Genomic DNA, 17761 nt, shown 5'->3' with positions numbered 1-17761 from the left:
GAAGCTTGGGTAATTCCTCTTTGCAAATTTTACCAGGAAACTTCTTCATCTCCAGTGTAAGAGGGAAGGTTGGATTGGGGGAAGAAGGGGCATTGAACTTCAAAGAGCTTTTCATTTCATGATTAGAGAATTCCTGTTTGATTACATAACACAAAGGTACTACACCACTGAACCTTTCCCATCTGTTCTGGGTAGGCAGAATCATGTACAAACCTCTAGACCACGTAACATGTGTCTAGACCCTCTTTAAAGTCAAAAGTGAGGAGATGTGTTACCAGCACGATTTCTGCTTTAAATTCTTGTACCTGTTGGCATACATGCAAAGGGTTTAATCGGGCCCTTTATAGATCAATATCTCTCTTTGTACATGTCGACTGGCAAATCTGTTTAACTAAAACCGTCACCCATTCCGGCCTATCACTTCTAAGGCACAGTAATGAGCTCCTTTGGGAAATAGGAATGAATAAATAAGGCTAGATCACTTTAAAGAAGCCAATACACGTGAAAAATTAAGATCCACAAGCAGGTAAAGGAAAGGATAATTACTCAGTTCCTTTTTACCTCATTAAAAGAGACCCAAGGACTTCCCTGGTGGTATGATGGATAAGAACCCACCTGCCAGTGCAAGAGACACGGGTTTGATCCCTGGTCCAGGAAGATCCCAACTGTCAAGGAGCAACTAAGCCTGAGCTCCACAACCCTTGAGCCCGAGCTCGAGAGCCTGTGAGTTGCAACTGGAGAGTAGCTCCCACTCGGTACAATTAGAGAAAGTGCTTGAACAGGAACAGCCCCAGTGCAGCGAAAAATAATTTTTAAAAATTGTGTGTAAGGCCATGCAGCAGACAGGACCACTGAGGGGGCAGCTGTGGACAGAAGAGTCCTCGGTGTGAAGATTGGGGCTGAGGAGGCACCAGGAAGGAGACTGAGTTGGGGGCCCCAAGAAGGCCTGGGCGAGGAGCGGGGCATCGCCTGCAGCTCACCCTCACACCCAGTAGACAGGGAGGCACAACCATACCCGCTTCTCTAGGGGGAAACCGAGGTGCAGAGAGGTCGGCGGACCCAGGTCACTGTACCAGGTGGGAGCAGGCAAGACTGACGCCTCTCCAGCTCTGTCTGCTCCAACGTAGCTTCTCTGTGGAGCAACCTATGGAATTATCACTGCTACAACAACTGCACTGAAAGCCACATCATTTCAGGCCAGCTCTAAAGACACGCGTGGCTCTGAGTAAAGCGGGAACCCTATGGCTACAGGCTGGGAGCCTCATCAAGGTAGCCAGGCCCTATATAAGCACACTTCCCCGAGGATTCAAAGCCTGTTTCAGAAGTTGCCAAACAGCTCATGAGGCTCCCTAGCTTACCCAAAGAAACAACAACTAAATGAGAAAAACATCTCTGTCCATCTGAATTCCCCTCCTTGCCGATGAACTCGGGGAAGCGGGTGGGGAGACAGGAGGGACAGGCTGAGTGTCCCGAGGATGCTGGCTGGGACATGGCTGCTCACGCTAATCCCATCCTCCCAAGACCCTGACAGCCTGTCTGTGGTGCCCGATCAGACGTGAGTGCCATCATCTCAACGCCCTTCAGTGCCAAGCCCGGAGCTTGGGGCCAGGCAGAGGCCACGGTGCCCCTCTCAGCCCTCCAGACCCCACCCCAGTGGCCCAGGGACTCTCATAACTGGGGCATCACTGGGGACTTCCGGGAATAATATGCTTACCCTGTCAAGAAACATCAAAGAGGCTTATTGCTGGCGGAGGTGTGAGAATTCATGAATAATTACATGCCTTAATGCTTCCATTACTCAGGACACGATGGCTTTACTGTCATTGTATTTTTAACTATTTTGATTACAGATTTATTAATTTATAGCACACTGCTTGAGTCTGAATGAACAGCAGGGCTCTGGCTTTGGTCCAGCCCGAGGCAAACCTGATCCTAAGTCCCGACGGATCTCGGGCTAAGCACTCAGCTTCTCCCCGAGCCCTTCAGGCTCACTGGCAGCACACACGACAGATCCCCAGAACCACCTCAAATTAAAGGCAGGACAGACCAGCAGGATCCTCCTCTGTGCACTGAAGTAAAAAATCTCCGTTGAAGCCACTTCACTTTTTACAGCAGACTCCGATTTTTGTACATAATTGCGCTAAAATAACATTTCATTGGTACAGTTTATTAATCTCATTACATGGAATATTGAGAAGACCCTCATATGATTGTGGTTTAAAGGAGAATTTTAAATGTGATAGCTCTTTTACCGTATAGCTGCCTGTCTTCCTAAAACAACTGTGCAATTCTGCCTTTCTCTGTCTCTCTGGCTCCTTGCCAGATGACTTTCCTGCTGACTGGGACACACACCAGGTAGAGTCCCGGCTGCTCCTCAAGGTCATTAGGCTCAGGCGGGAAAGGAGCGTTGAACAGGACTGAAACTTCCAGATCAAGGTCTCCTGAGGATGCCTTATTCCCTGGGGCAGAGTCCCCTCCACACCCACCCCCCACACATGCATGCACGTGCTTATACACACACACACACACACACACACACGTGCAGCAAGTGTCCAGCAAGCACAGGTGGGGTCAGCACAGAGCCTGGGGCATTGAGGAAGCAGGCGAGGTCACTCTGCCCTCCTTCAGAAGAGAAATTCCAGACTCTGGCTCCTCTCTGCTCTACATACAACCACGCTGTAGGCCAGACTTGGAAGGTCCGCCTCAAACCACAGTCCTAGGGGAAAAAGCTCGCTGTGGAGTCACTCACTCACCGTCGGCGGTGTGAAGGAGCTTGTGGCTTTTCAGCGTCCCTTTGGACTTGAACTTCTTGCCACACATGTCACACAGGTGGGTCTTCTCAGTGCTGTGACGATTCATGTGAGCCTTGAGGTTGCTCTTGCTACGAGTCGCGTACTCACACAAGGAACACTTGAAGGGCTTCACACCTGTCGGAGGAGAAAAAACAGAGAGAGAAACAGATGTATACATGTGTGTGTGCATCGGAAGGAAGGTATACGCATACATGTCCACACACACACATCCCCTTGTCCACTGTGAAAAAAGCAGTGCATACAGTGCATGCTCCCTCAGGCCTTTCTCCAACCCAAGCAATTCCTTCCAACCACGATGCCCTTCCACCTCGGCCTGCAGCAGAATTCCTCCTGGACTCCTAATCAGTGCCACCGAATCCCCTCTCGTGACTGCTGCACCGTCCACCGCACTTGACAGTGTGTCCCTTACGGCCCCTCCCCACGGTCTGGGATCTCCAAGGGCACAGATGCTGAGCACGGGAAGCAGCAGCTGTTCATTCCACTAAACTGAGTTACCAAGGGCCTTGGCAAAAGTCGCCAGGCCCGGGCACACAGGACCACATGTGAGAGCGTGTTTCAGCTCATAAGGTAAGTGGAGCTTTACGATGCTCATCACTGCTGCAGGGCTGACGGCTCAACTGCCGAGGCATCCTTACCATTGGGCTAGTCCTCCTCCGTTCCCCAACTATCCACCAGGGCCCACGAAAAAGTATGTCCCAACCTTGGCTTTGGTCTCAGCTCCTTCTGCCACGTCCATCAGTTCCTGCTCTCTTTACTGAACCGCTCATTTGATCACAGATTGTAGAAAATACTCCATCCGTCCCCCTGGGGAGCTGTCCTGCTTTCCTGACTGCAGCACTGTGGGCTCCCAACTCACGGGAAGGCCGGCCCCAGCCTCAGGGCTCCGAGCCTCTTCGCTGGGAAGGCCACGCCCTCCCAGGGGGAGAAGCACAGCCCCACTGTCTCTGATGGCACCCCGACCATCAGCTGCCCCCGAGTGCCTGCATGCGGCCCACGCCTCCCTGCACAGGCGAGCGCCCTGAGGCAGGGGCTGCCTCCCTCCTCCCCTGCTCGGTCCCCACCCAGGTCTCGCCTGCTGCCGCCAGAATCGGAGGATCTGCTGTCCTCGGGGCATTCCTTCGTCCAGCACCCCAGAACCTCCTCAACGCTCCCACACGCAGGTCACCGGGGCGACCAACGGGGTCACCGCCACGACCAGGCTGGTGCGTTGGTCCCTGCTCTCCTGAAGCTCACTTTCTGCACAGGAATCGTGGTGACTTGCTCAACTACAGCTCCTAGCAGGCCATGAAGACTGCACATCTCTGCTCACTCTGACTGAGTCATGCACAGCTGAAACCACTGGTCTCAGCTGCCTGACAGACACATTTTTGCAGTAGGTAAAGAGAACTCTAGCTGCAGGGGGTGTGGACATGGCTTCTTCCTAAAGAACCCCTAAAGAACCCCAAGTGAAAGTGTTAGTCACTACTCAATGGTGTCTGACTCTTTGTGACCCCATGGGACTGTAGCCCACCAGGCTCCTCTGTCCATGAGATTTCCCAGGCAAGAATATTGGAGTGGATTACCATTTCTTTCTCCCAGGGAATCCTCCCAACCCAAGGATCGAACCCGGGTCTTCCACATTGCAGGCGGATTCTTTACCAACTGAGCCACCAGGAAAGCCCCAAGAACTCTCAAAGGCAGCTCTAAAACCACACACGAGCTCCATTCTGACAGAGGGACACGCACCTTCATGAGCCCAGATGTGACGCTGAAGGTCTGAGCCATTCTTCATGAAATAGAAATCACAGTATGGGCACTTCATGGCTCTCTTGCCAATGAGCCCTTTCAGCTGGACCCTCCTCCCGAGAACCTCGGAGATGGTGCTCATGGAAACCTCTAGAAGAAAAGCAGATGACAACCAGAAGCGGCCAAAGAACCGTGGTTCCAGTGAGAGGCCTCGTGACAGAGCCTGGATGCCCCCCACCCTAGTCAATCCTGGCAGCTCTGAGGCAGCAAGTTAAGTTGTGCCTTGTGAGGTCATGGGAGAGAACTTTTGCCTAAAAAGCTCTTTTTTCTTCAAAGTGAGTCTCTCAGACCTAGACTCCTGTTAACACAAAATGTGAGCGATGGAGAGCAGTATGACAAGGCAACAGTCGGACAAAAGCAGAATATGGGAAATACGGGGAAAAGACTGGGCTTCCCCAGTGAATCAGCGTCCTGGGGTGGGGGTGTCCTGAGGAACACAAGGAACTCAGGCGACATGACAACTCCATTCAAACAACCCAACTGCAAAGAAGAAAGTCTTGTGTCAATGGCTGTGGCTGCTGTTGAGTCGCTCAGTCATGTCTGACACTTTTGCAAACTGATGGACTGCGGCCCGCCAGGCTCCTCTGTCCATAGGATTCTCCAGGCAAGAATACTGGAGTGGGTGGCCATTTCCTTCTCCAGGGGATCTTCCTGACCCAGGGATCGAATATCACCTATGTCTCTTAAGTCTCCTGAATTGGCAGGCAGGTTCTTTACCACTAGCGCCACCTGAGAAGGCAGCACAGTTTTAAAAAGGGGAGGAGAGCCACAAGACTGGGGCCAGATGCCTTTGAAGACTAGAAAAAATGATAAAATAAAGCAAATCGTTATATAAACACCTGAGTTTTAAGTAAAGATAACTCCTCCCCTTGAACTGACTCATATCTTCATCCCTCTTTTAGTTTCATTTAACATAGCTGCTATACAACGCTGTATCTTAGAACAAACATAAGCATTTTTTAAATCGGTCTCCCGCTCCGAGATGCATAACCTTACCGGGATGGTTGGTCTTGATATGTGACTTTATCAATCGATCTTCTGAAAAAGACTTTTCACACACAGGACAAGAATAACTCCTTTTGTCCTTAACAGAAAGAGAGCATAATCAATGGACTGTCTCATTTAAACTCAGGGTCTGTGGAAAAATACCATCACCACCACCAAAGCGAGATACATGGATACCTTTCCCAGCGCCCGCAGCTGGCCCTGCAAGGCCCAGGGACTCGAGGGTAGCAGGGCAGTGGCCTCGTCTCCCTTTCAGGAGGGAGGGACTGGCCTTAGAAAGTATAGTCCTGTGGATGCGGCTGGGCCAGTGGAGAGCAGAGCTCAGCCTCAGGGTCTAAGATCATCAAGGTCGTTCACATTTCCATCTCCCAAAGTTCCCTCCTTTATCAACATTATGTATGCGATAAGTATAAGGCCTGCCCTCTAGCAGATTTTAGGTGTACAATACGTACTGTCGGTTACAGACACCACGCTGTACAACGATCTCCAAGACCCGAAGTGCATTTCGCCCTCCAGTGCTCAAGACACTTGTGCAGGTGAGTTATCTTACTGAGACTCACAACCACTCTTGAAGGACAGGCATTATTACTTGTTACAGATTAAGAAACCAAGGCCAAGGGCGACGAGCCCCAGGACTCTGAGGAAGAGCTGGCGTTGGAACTCGAGCGTACGGGTGCCCACCCCAGGCCCTGACCACTCCCAGGCCATGTCCCATCCAGGCTGCAGGGAAGGCATTCACTCTGCACTGTCACCAACCCAGCTGCCTGCGGTGCCACATCCTCAGTTAGGGAGAAGCTTTGGTGAATGATCACGCTGTATAAGCTCATCCACATTTCCTCTCACTTTAATGGTCACTTTAATGCCATTTCACATGAAAACTTTTCAGAGAGTGGATGTTATGGGTTAAATTTTGTCCCCTACAAATTCACATGTTGAACTCCTAACCCGCAGTATCTCAATGTGACCTTATTTGGAAATGTGGTCATTACAGATGTTATTAGTGAAGATGAGATTGCAGGCCCTCATCCAATATGACTGGTGTTTTTAGGAGAAGGGGAAATTTGGACAGAGACCTGCAAGAGGAAGAATGCCACGTCTTCATGGGACAAAGAAAATACCCAAGCCCAGCCCAAGAAAAGAAAATGACAAACTAGTATCTCTCAAGAACACAGATGCAAATATCCTCAACAAAATATTAGCACATAAAATCCAAAATGTTTTTAAAAGAACTATAAATCACAACCAAGTGAGATTTATCTCATTTGATTCAACATTCTAAAATTAATTAATATAATCCATCACATCAACAGGTTAAGAAATAAAAGTCACATGATAACATCAGTAGAGGCAGAAAATTAATTTGGCAAAATCAAATACCTATTCATGATAAGCAATTTCAGTAAGCCAGGAATAGAGAGGAACTTCCTCAAGTCAATAAAGAAAATCCACAAACAACCTATTATAGCTATCATTACACTTAATGGTGAGAAACCAGAAACTTTCCCACTAAGATTAGAAACAGGGCAAGGATGTCCCCTCCCAGCACTGCTTTTTAACATCATACCTGAAGTCTTAGCTAATGCAGTAAGACAAGAAAAGGAAATAAAAGATACGGAGATTGAGAAAGAAGAAATTAAAGTCGTCTTTGTCTGCAGATGACATGATCACCTAAGAAGAAATTCTGAAAGAACAGACAAAGATACTCCTGGAGCTAATAAGCAGTTATGGCAAATTATAGGTATAAGTCTAATATACAAGTCAGTTGCTTTTCTATATGCTAGCAATGAACAAGTGAAATTCGAAATTAAAAACACAGAACTATTTACATTAGCACACAAAAAACGAAATGGGACAAATAAATCCATTATTTACAATGAATAGGTATAAATAAATCTAACAAAATATGTACAAGATCTATATGAGGAAAACTTCAAAACCGATGAAAGGAATCAAAGCACTAAGCTATTCCATGTTCAAGGATAGGAAGATTCAGTGTTGTCTAGACAACAGTTCTTCCCAACCTGATGGGTAGATTCAATGTAATTTCAGTCAAAATCTCAGCAAGTTATTTTGTGGGCATTGATAAACTGATTATGAAGTTTATAAGGCGATGCAAAAGACCCAGAAGCCTACACAAAATGCTAGAGGAGAAGAACAAAGTTGGAGGACTGACATTACTCAACTTCCAAACAGACTATAAAGCTGCAGTGATGAAGAGCATGTGATACTGGTGAAATAAAAGTCAAATAGATCAAATGGTACAGAACAGAGTCCAGAAATAAACTCTCTTAAATACAGTCAATTGATCTTTGACATACAAGCAAATGCTACCCAGTGGATCAAAGACAGTTATCTCAGCATGATGCTGAAACTGGATAGCCATGTGCAAAAAGAAGAAAGTGAACCTGGACAAAAACTTGACACCTTTTCACAAATATTAACTCACATTGGATCAGAGATCTAGAAGCAAAATGCGAAACTATAAAACTCCTAGAAGACACAGAAGAAACCCTGGATGGCCTGGAGTACGGCAATGACCTCAGATCCAACACTGAAGGCGTTACCCATGAAAAAAGAAAAAAGAATCAATAGACAGGGAAAGACACTGTCCAGAGAATGAAACAATGAGCCACAGACTGAGAGAAAATAGTTTCAAAGGACACATCTGGTAAAACAGGCCAAAGACCTCCACAGACACCCCACCAGAGAGGATATACAAATGCCGAGTAAGCATGTGCAAAGACGTTCCATATCACGCGTCATCAGAGAAATTCAACTCAAAACAAGACGCCATCACACACCGACAAAATGGTCCAAATCTACAACACTGATAACACCAAGCGCCAGAGGATGCGGAGCCGTGGGAACTCTCATTAGTTCTAGATGGGGATGCAAAATGATACAGCCGTTCTGGAAGACAGTTTGGCAGTTTCCCTCAAAACTAAAACACTCTTACCATAAGATTCAACGACTGCACTCCTTGCTTTTTACCCTAATGAGCTGAAAACTCACGTCCACACAAAAACCTACACACGGATGAAGCAGCTTTACTCATAACCGCCAAAACTTAGATGCAACCAAGATGTTCTTCGGTATGTGAATGGACAAATGGTGGTACATCTCAACAACGGACTGTTATTCAGCTGTAAAAAAAAAAAAAAATGAGCTATCAAGCCTTGAAAAGATGTATAAGAAACGTAAATGCATACCTATGAGAAAAAAAAAAAAAGGCCAATGTGAAAAGGCTACATATTATACGATTCTAACTAGAAGACACTTTGAAAAAGGTAGAATGATAGAGACAGTAAAGGGATCCATAGTAGCCAGGGGGCAGAGGAGAGAGGGATGAGGAGGAGGAGCAAGGAGGAGTTTTAGGGGCGTGAAACTTCTCTGCATGATACTCTCATGAGGTATAGGCATCATTCCACATTTGTCCAAACCCCAAAAATGTGCAGCACCCAGACCAGGCCTTAACATAAACTGTGGACTCTGGGCGTTACTCCACGTGTCAATGCAGGCTCATCAACTGTAGTAAAGGCAGCACTAAGATACAGGATGTCAAGAGGAGGGGAGCTGTGCGTGGGGGGGGACAGGGGGTATATGGGGAAATCTCTGTTACTTTCTGTTTAGCTTTGCAACGCATTTAAAATTGCCCTAAAAAGGTTTATCAAAAGAAAACACACACTATGTGCTGAGAACAGAGCTTAGCCTGTAAAAATGAGGGCCCAGTAAATCTGAATGACTTTGTTGCTGTGGTTTTAGTTTTGCTGGTAATGCAACTCAGACTCAGCTAACAGACCTTCTTATGGGCTAAAGCACACTGGGAATCCCCAAAGGGGCCTCTGAGTGACCATTCCTCAAAATTCCTTTGTGGATTGCTACTACTGCAGAGTGTCTCCTGAGGCTGGGGTTCCTGAAGCACACTTAGGAAAAGCGTGCTGTTCTCTTGTTCAGTCACTCAGTTGTGTCTGACTCTTTGCAACCCCATGGACTGTAGCCCGCCAGGCTCCTCTGTCCATGTAATTTCCCAGGCTAGAATACTGGAGTGGGTTGCCAGGCAATCTTCCCAAACCCAGGATTGAATCTGCATTTCCTGCATTGGCAGGTAGCACCTGGGAAGCCCAAGAAACGTGTACTTGATATTCAAAAACAAAAAATGAAATGGAAGACCCTCTGAACAACCAGTCGGGACGCACTTCCCACCAAGCATCTGGGTTCCAAGCAAGGCCTGCCATGCCCAGATGCCTAAGGGGTCCAGGCAGCTCCCATCAAACAGTCCTAGCTTTCTGCTCAGCTAATGCCATGGACTTCCACCCAGGCTACATCACAGGGTCCAGGCTTCTCACTGCCCCCCAGTGCCCTTGACCTTCTAGGTCATGCCACCACTCCTAGCGCTTGCAGACGAACTCGTGCTCACGTGCCCTTCTGAAAGATGCCCTGGGCACACGCTGCACACATTCTGCAGGGGGCTGTCACCACCCACTGATGCTTGGGCATCATCAGAGCTGATGGAGGCATTCAGAAGGGCTTTGAAGGAGTTTACAGTGATCTCTCCTGAGCCCTCGCTATTTGATTTTTCCTTTTAATCTCTGATAGTCTGAAAGCAATTTATCTTAGAGCTTATCAGGGCCCCTCATTTCTTGATGCCTTTGAAGATTGTCGGAAGGACACAGGCAGTGGGCAACGGTGCTGGGAGAAGGGTGCACTCTAAGGACTCATTTATTTCTTTTTCAAAAACCTCAGTTCCCAGCCAGAGATGAAAACCCAAACTGACACAGGAAACTTGAAAAGAAGAGTGGTTAAAAGAGTTCCTCGCTGAGGAGAGCGAGAGCTTCACGCCGTAATGACGGCACGAGAGCCCAGTCCCCGGAGTTTGTTTGCTCTGATGGAGATGCCTTCAAAGCACCACAGGGCTCTTTGAAAGAAGGGAAGCAGTGGCAATGAGGTGCAGGGACAGGGGGCAGGGGCTATGGGGGCAGCTCTGAGAGTGAAGCTCCCAGCCCAGCTCACAGCGATGAGTGAACCCCGCCCTGGCCTACGCCTCGGCCCCTGAAGCAAATGGGCTATTCTCAAGTCTGAAACCAGCGGTGGAAAATACCAAACCTGCCTCCCACTTGGCCACCGAGTGTATTATCTATCACATAAGCACACCTATAAAGTATCTGACATTAAGATTAAAAAAAAAAAAGTGGGAGATTCCACTCTGAACAATTTCTCAGGAATAAAAAGCCCATGGTTTTCGTAGATGCTGACCTCAATAGACTCAACCTTTCCTCCACCCTTCTGGGGCCCATGTTGGCTCAGGCATGGTGCTGGGCACAGAGCTGGGAGACTCTGACCCTGCCCTCACAGGGCTCATGGGAGCTGCCAGCACACAGAGGCCACGAACTATCATGGGACAAGGAGAAAACAGTCATGTTCAGTAGTCATGTATGTATGTATGGATGTGACAGTTGGACCATAAAGAAGGCTGAACACCGAAGAATTCATGCTTTTGAACTGTGGTGCTGGAGAAGCCGCTTGAGAGTCCCCTGGACACCAAGAAGATTACACCAGTCAATCCTAAAGGAAATCAACCCTGAACATTCATTGGAAGGACTGATGCTGAAGCTGAAGTTCTAATACTTTGGCCACCTGATGCGAAGAGTGGTCTCATTGGAAAAGATACTGGGAAAGACTGAGGACAGGAACAACAGGATGAGATGGTTGGATGGCATCATTGACTCAACAGACATGAGTGTGAGCAAACTCCAGGAGAGACTGAAGGACAGGGAAGCCTGGTGTGCTATAGCCCAAGGGGTCGCACAAGAATCAGACATGACTGAGCAACTGAAAAACAAATGGAGCAAGCATGACAAAGACCAGAAAACTGACACAACATTGTGGCTAAGTTAACAAGTTAGGGAAGAGCCAGAAACGTGCTCCAGCCTGGATTTCAATTTCCAGGCTCTTCCTGTCCACTTAGTCAGGCCATGACCCTCACTTCCAGTCCTTGGGCTTGCTTACGGGCAGTTGCTTTATACACAGGAAACTCTGCAGTCTGAGGTCCCCCAGGGGACAAATCTCCAAACAGGGAGGCACAGAAACAGATGGTCTGTGATAACAGATGAAAAGACCATATACTCTCTCAGCCGTTGGAAAGGAAAAAGACTTTTGTGCAATTGCTTTAGTTCAATAACATTTTACTCTACTTCACACACAAAAAAGTAGCTCCCTCTACTTCTCTGTGCATTGTTGGCAATATATTATTTTAGTTTACTTCCAGAAAGTAACAGGTGAAGTTTTATATATGCATCTTTAAAGACAAATACAGGGGGAGCAGTCCTAAGACGGCAGAGGAATAGGACAGGGAGACCACTTTCTCCCCCACAAATTCATCAAAAGAACATTTGAATGCTGAGTAAATTCCACAAAACAACTTATGAATGCTGGCAGAGGACATCAGGCACCCAGAAAAGCAGCCCATTGTCTTCAAAAGGAGGTAGGAAAAAATATAAAAGATAAAAAGAGAGACAAAAGAGGTAGGGATGGAGCTCCGTCCCAGGAAGGGAATCTTAAAAAAGACAGAAGTTTCCAAACACCAGGAAACACTCTCACTGGCGAGTCTGTGGCGAGCCTTGGAACCTCAGAGGGCAACATAATGGGGAGAAAAAATAAATAATTAAAACCCACAGATTACGTGCCCAACGGTAACTCCCAGCAGAGAAGCAGCAAAAACGCCCGCATCTGCCACTAGCAGGCGGGGGCTGGGCAGGGAGGCACGGGCTGCATTGCTTAGAGTAAGGACTGGGCCTGAATGCCTTGAGGGCAATCTGAGGGACCTAACTTGAGATAGCAAACCAGACTGTGGGATAGCTACCCCGCAAAAAGCCCTAACCTAAGACACAGCCAGACCCACTCACAGAACAAAGGACTGAGCAGAGCTAGCCGGCTGCGGACCCGCCCATCAACCCCCGGAGACAGGCAGATGAGAGCAGCCAAAGCCGGAAGAAGGCAACCGCGGGCCCAGAGAGGCATCATCTACCAAACTGTAAGCAGGCTTCGTGGCTAACCAAGACTTCTTGGGATTCTGGACAGGCGACCTCCGCTGGGAGGTCACACCTGAGACACACCTGAGAAGGCGCGCCGGTTGTACACCGAGAAAAACGAGCAGCAGGGATGGGGGAGGCAATAAGTCGCAGTGACCACATTTGGCAAGCACCTGGTCACCTGAGCGGCTCGGACCGGGAATAGCACAAAACACAGGCCCAACTGAGTCTGCACCTCTGAGGACTACCCGAGTACCTGAACCTGAGCGGCTTAGACCTGGGAAGTGCATACAACCCAGGGCCAGCCTCAGACAGTCCCTGGCAGAGCAACCTGGAGCCTAAGCAGTGTAGACAGGGAAAGCACAAACACCATGAGCGGGGGCAAATGCAGTGCGGCTGAGACACTGCGAGCACACGCCATTGTTTTTTGTTTGTGGCGTCCCTCCCTCCCCACAGCACGACAGAACAAGTGAGCCTAAAAAAGTGACCACCACCGTCCCCTTGTGTCAGGGCGGAAATTAGACACTGAAGAGACCAGCAAACAGAAGAAGCTAAAACTGAGGGAACCACCTTGAAAATGACAGGTGCAATAGATTTAAAACCCTGTAGTTAGCACCGACTACATAGGAAGGGGCCTATAGACCTTCCTATAGACCTTGATAAATATAAGCCAATCAAGAAACTATCTGAAAATGAACTGACCTGACATTGTCCATAACACCACCAGAGAAAGTTCTAGATATATGTTTACTATTATCATTTTTTAAAGTAAAAAATTTTTTTTTAATTTTTAAGTCCTCTATTACTCCTTTAATTTTCATTTTTATAACTTATTGTTACTTTGCAAAAAAAGACCCTATTTCTTCAAGCAAACTTCATATATATATTTTTTTATAATTTTTGTGACTTTGTTTTTTTCTTTAATATTGTATTTCTGAGAATCAAACCTCTACTCTAGATTTTTAATCTCTGTTTTTTGGTTCAGTTCAGTTCAGTTCAGTTGCTCAGTTGTGTCCGACTCTTTGCAACCCCATGAATCGCAGCACGCCAGGCCTCCCTATCTATCACCATCTCCTGGAGTTCACTCAGACTCATGTCCAAAAAGTCCATGATGCCATCCAGCCATCTCATCCTCAGTCATCCCCTTCTCCTCCTGCGCCCAATCCCTCCCAGCATCAAAGTCTTTCCCAATGACTCAACTCTTCGCATGAGGTGGCCAAAGTACTGGAGCTTCAGCTTTAGCATCATTCCTTCCAAAGAAATCCCAGGGTTGATCTCTTTCAGAATGGATTGGTTGGATCTCCTTGCAGTCCAAGGGACTCTCAAGAGTCTTCTCCAACACTACAGTTCAAAAGCATCAATTCTTTGGCGCTCAGCCTTCTTCACAGTCCAACTCTCACATCCATACATGACCACTGGAAAAACCATAGCCTTGACTAGACGGACCTTAGTTGGCAAAGTAATGTCTCTGCTTTTGAATATACTATCTAGGTTGGTCATAACTTTTCTTCCAAAGAGTAAGCATCTTTTAATTTCATGGCTGCACTCACCATCTGCAGTGATTTTGGAGCCCCAAAAAATAAACAGTCTGATACTGTTTCCGCTGTTTCCCCATCTATTTCCCATGAAGTGATGGGACCAGATGCCATGATCTTTGTTTTCAGAATGTTGAGCTTTAAGCCAACTTTTTCACTCTCCTCTTTCACTTTCATCAAGAGGCTTTTAGTTCTTCTTCACTTTCTGCCATAAGGGTGGTGTCATCTGCATATCTGAGGTTATTGATATTTCTCCCAGCAATCTTGATTCCAGCTTGTGTTTCTTCCAGTCCAGCATTTCTCATGATGTATTCTGCATAGAAGTTAAATAAGCAGGGTGACAATATACAGCCTTGACCTACTCCTTATCCTATTTGGAACCAGTCTATTGTTCCATGTCCAGTTCTAACTGTTGCTTCCTGACCTGCATACAGATTTCTCAAGAGGCAGGTCAGGTGGTCTGGTATTCCCATCTCTTTCAGAATTGTCCACAGTTTATTGTGATCCACACAGTCAAAGGCTTTGGCATAGTCAAGAAAGCAGAAATAGATGTTTTTCTGGAACTCTCTTGCTTTTTCCATGATCCAGCAGATGTTGGCAATTTGATCTCTGGTTCCTCTGCCTTTGCTAAAACCAGCTTGAACATCAGGGAGTTCACAGTTCACATATTGCTGAAGCCTGGCTTGGAGAATTTTGAGCATTGCTTTACTAGCATGTGAGATGAGTGTAATTGTGCAGTAGCTTGAGCATTCTTTGGCATTGCCTTTCTTTGGGATTGGAATGAAAACTGACCTTTTCCAGTCCTGTGGCCACTGCTGAGTTTTCCAAATTTGCTGGCATACTGAGTGTAGCACATTCACAGCATCATCTTTTAGGATTTGAAATAGCTCAATTGGAATTCCATCTCCTCCACTAGCTTTGTTTGTAGTGATGCTTTCTAAGGCCCACTTGACTTCACATTCCAAGATGTCTGGCTCTAGGTTAGTGATCACATCAGCATGATTATCTGGGTCATGAAGATCTTTTTTGTACAGTTTTTCCATGTATTCTTGCCACTTCTTCTTAATATGTTCTGCTTCTGTTAGGTCCATACCATTTCTGTCCTTTATCGAGCCCATCTTTGCATGAAATGTTCCCTTGGTATCTCTAATTTTCTTGAAGAGATTTCTAGTCTTTTCCATTCTGTTGTTTTCCCCTATTTCTTTGCATTGATCGCTAAAGAAGACTTTCTTATCTCTTCTTGCTATCCATTGGAACTCTGCATTCAGATGCTTATATCTTTCCTTTTCTCCTTTGCTTTTCACCTCTTTTCTTTTCACAGCTATTTGTTATCAATTTTGTACCTTTAAGAACCCAATCTTCAGTACCTATTTTCACCTGGGAGAGAGATTACTGGCTTGATTGCTCTCACTCCCTTTGGACTCCCCTTTTTCTCCACCAGCTCACCTCCATCTCCTCCCTCCCCCCTCTCTTCTCTACCCAACTCTGTGAATCTCTTTGTGTGTTCCGGAGGGTGGAGAATACTTAGGGAACTGATTACTGGCTGGATCTGTCTCTCGCCTTTTGATTCCCCCCTTTTCTCCTCCTGACCACCTCTGTCTCCTTCCTCCCTCTTCTCTTCTCTGTGTAAATCCGTGAACATCTCTGAGTGGTCCAGACTGTAGAGCACACATAAGGAAGTGATTACTGGCAAGCTTTCTCCTCTTTTGATTCCCCCCTCTTGAGAAATCTGTATGCAAGCCAGGAAGCAACAGTTAGAACTGGACATGAAACAACAGACTGGTTCCAAATAGGATAAGGAGTACGTCAAGGCTGTATATTGTCACCCTGCTTATTTAACTTATACGCAGAGTACATCATGAGAAACGCTGGACTGGAAGAAACACAAGCTGGAATCAAGATTTCTGGGAGAAATATCAATAACCTCAGATATGCAGATGACACCACCCTTATGGCAGAGTGTGAAAAGAAGCTAAAAAGCCTCTTGATGAAAGTGAAAGAGGAGAGTGATAAAGTTGGCTTAAAGCTCCAAATTTAGAAAATGAAGATCATGGCATCTGGTCCCATCACTCCATGGGAAATAGATGGGAAACAGCGGAAACAGTGTCAGACTTTATTTTGGGGGGCTCCAAAATCACTGCAGATGGTGACTGCAGCCATGAGATTAAGAGACACTTACTCCTTGGAAGAGAAGTTATAACCAACCTAGATAGCATATTCAAAAGCAGAGACATTACTTTGCCAACTAAGGTCCGTCTAGTCAAGGCTATGGTTTTTCCAGTAGTCATGTATGCATGTGAGAGCTGGACTGTGAAAAAGGCTGAGTGCCAAAAATTGATGCTTTTGAACTGTGGTGTTGGAGAAGACTCTTCAGAGTCCCTTGGACTGCAAGGAGATCCAACCAGTCCATTCTGAAGATCAACCCTGGAATTTCTTTGGAAGGAATGATGCTAAAGCTGAAGCTCCAGTACTTTGGCCACCTCATGCGAAGAGTTGAGTCATTGGAAAAGACTTTGATGCTGGGAGGGATTGGAGGCAGGAGGAGTAGGGGACGACCAAGGATGAGATGGCTGGATGGCATCACGGACTCGATGGACGTGAGCCTGAGTGAACTCCGGGAGTTGGTGATGGACAGGGAGGCCTGGCGTGCTGTGATTCATGGGGTCGCAAAGAGTAGGACACACCTGAGCAACTGAACTGAACTGAACTGAACTTCTCCTCCTGGTCACCTCTATCTCCCTCCTCCCTCTTCTCTTCTCCATGTAACTCTGTGAACCTCTCTGGGTGTCCCTCACTGTGGAGAAACTTTTCATCTTTAATCTAGATGTTTTATCATCAGTGCTGTATAGATGGAGAAGTCTTGAGGCTACTGTAAGAATAAGACTGAACACCAGAGGCAGGAGGCTTATGTCCAAATCCTGAGAACACCAGAGAACTCCTGACTCCAGGGAACATTAATCGACAAGAGCTCATCAAACTCCTCCATTCCTACACTGAAACCAAGCACCACCCAAAGGCCAACAAGTTCCAGAGCAATACGTACCACGCAAATTCTCCAGCAACACAGGAACATAGCCCTGAGCTTCAATATTCAGGCTGCCCAAAGTCACACCAAACCCACTGACATCTCATAATTCATTACTGGACACTTCATTGCACTCCAGAGAGAAGAAATCCAGCTCCACCCACCAGAACATTGACACAAGCTTCCCAAACTGGGAAACCTTGACAAACCACCCATCCAACCCCACCCACAGCAAGGAAACTCCACAATAAAGAGGACTCCACAAACTGCCAGAATACAGAAAGGCCACCAAAAACACAGCAATATAAATAAGATGAAGACACAGAGGAATACCCAGCAGGTAAAAGAACAGGATAAATGCCCACCAAACCAAACAAAAGAGGAAGAGATAGGGAATCTACCTGATAAAGAATTCCAAATAATGACAATGAAAATGATCCAAAATCTTAAAAACAAAATGTAGTTACAGATAAATAACCTGGAGACAAGGATTGAGAAGATGCAAGAAAGGTTTAACAAGGACCTAAAAGAAATAAAAAAGAGACAGTATGTAATGAAAATTGCAATAAA

The 17761-nt window shown here is 46.7% G+C and overlaps 1 protein-coding gene across 2 annotated transcripts in view; it reads right to left on the bottom strand.

The window, feature by feature from the left end:
• ZFAT (zinc finger and AT-hook domain containing) overlaps positions 1–17761 on the bottom strand; it is a 156584-nt gene that overhangs the window by 64601 nt on the left and 74222 nt on the right. For both annotated transcript variants that reach the window (XM_027972875.3, XM_042254054.2), the window contains 3 exons: positions 5595–5682; positions 4539–4688; positions 2754–2927 (listed from right to left, as the gene is read on the bottom strand). In XM_027972875.3, the coding sequence (XP_027828676.2) occupies positions 2754–2927; positions 4539–4688; positions 5595–5682 (412 nt within the window). The remainder of the gene's footprint in view (positions 1–2753; positions 2928–4538; positions 4689–5594; positions 5683–17761) is intronic.

The sequence above is a fragment of the Ovis aries genome, chromosome 9 (genome assembly GCF_016772045.2).
Source record: "Ovis aries strain OAR_USU_Benz2616 breed Rambouillet chromosome 9, ARS-UI_Ramb_v3.0, whole genome shotgun sequence".
Taxonomy (NCBI): domain Eukaryota; kingdom Metazoa; phylum Chordata; class Mammalia; order Artiodactyla; family Bovidae; genus Ovis; species Ovis aries.
The sequence above is the reverse complement of the archived record's forward strand: the minus strand, read 5'-3'. Positions and strand labels throughout refer to the sequence as shown.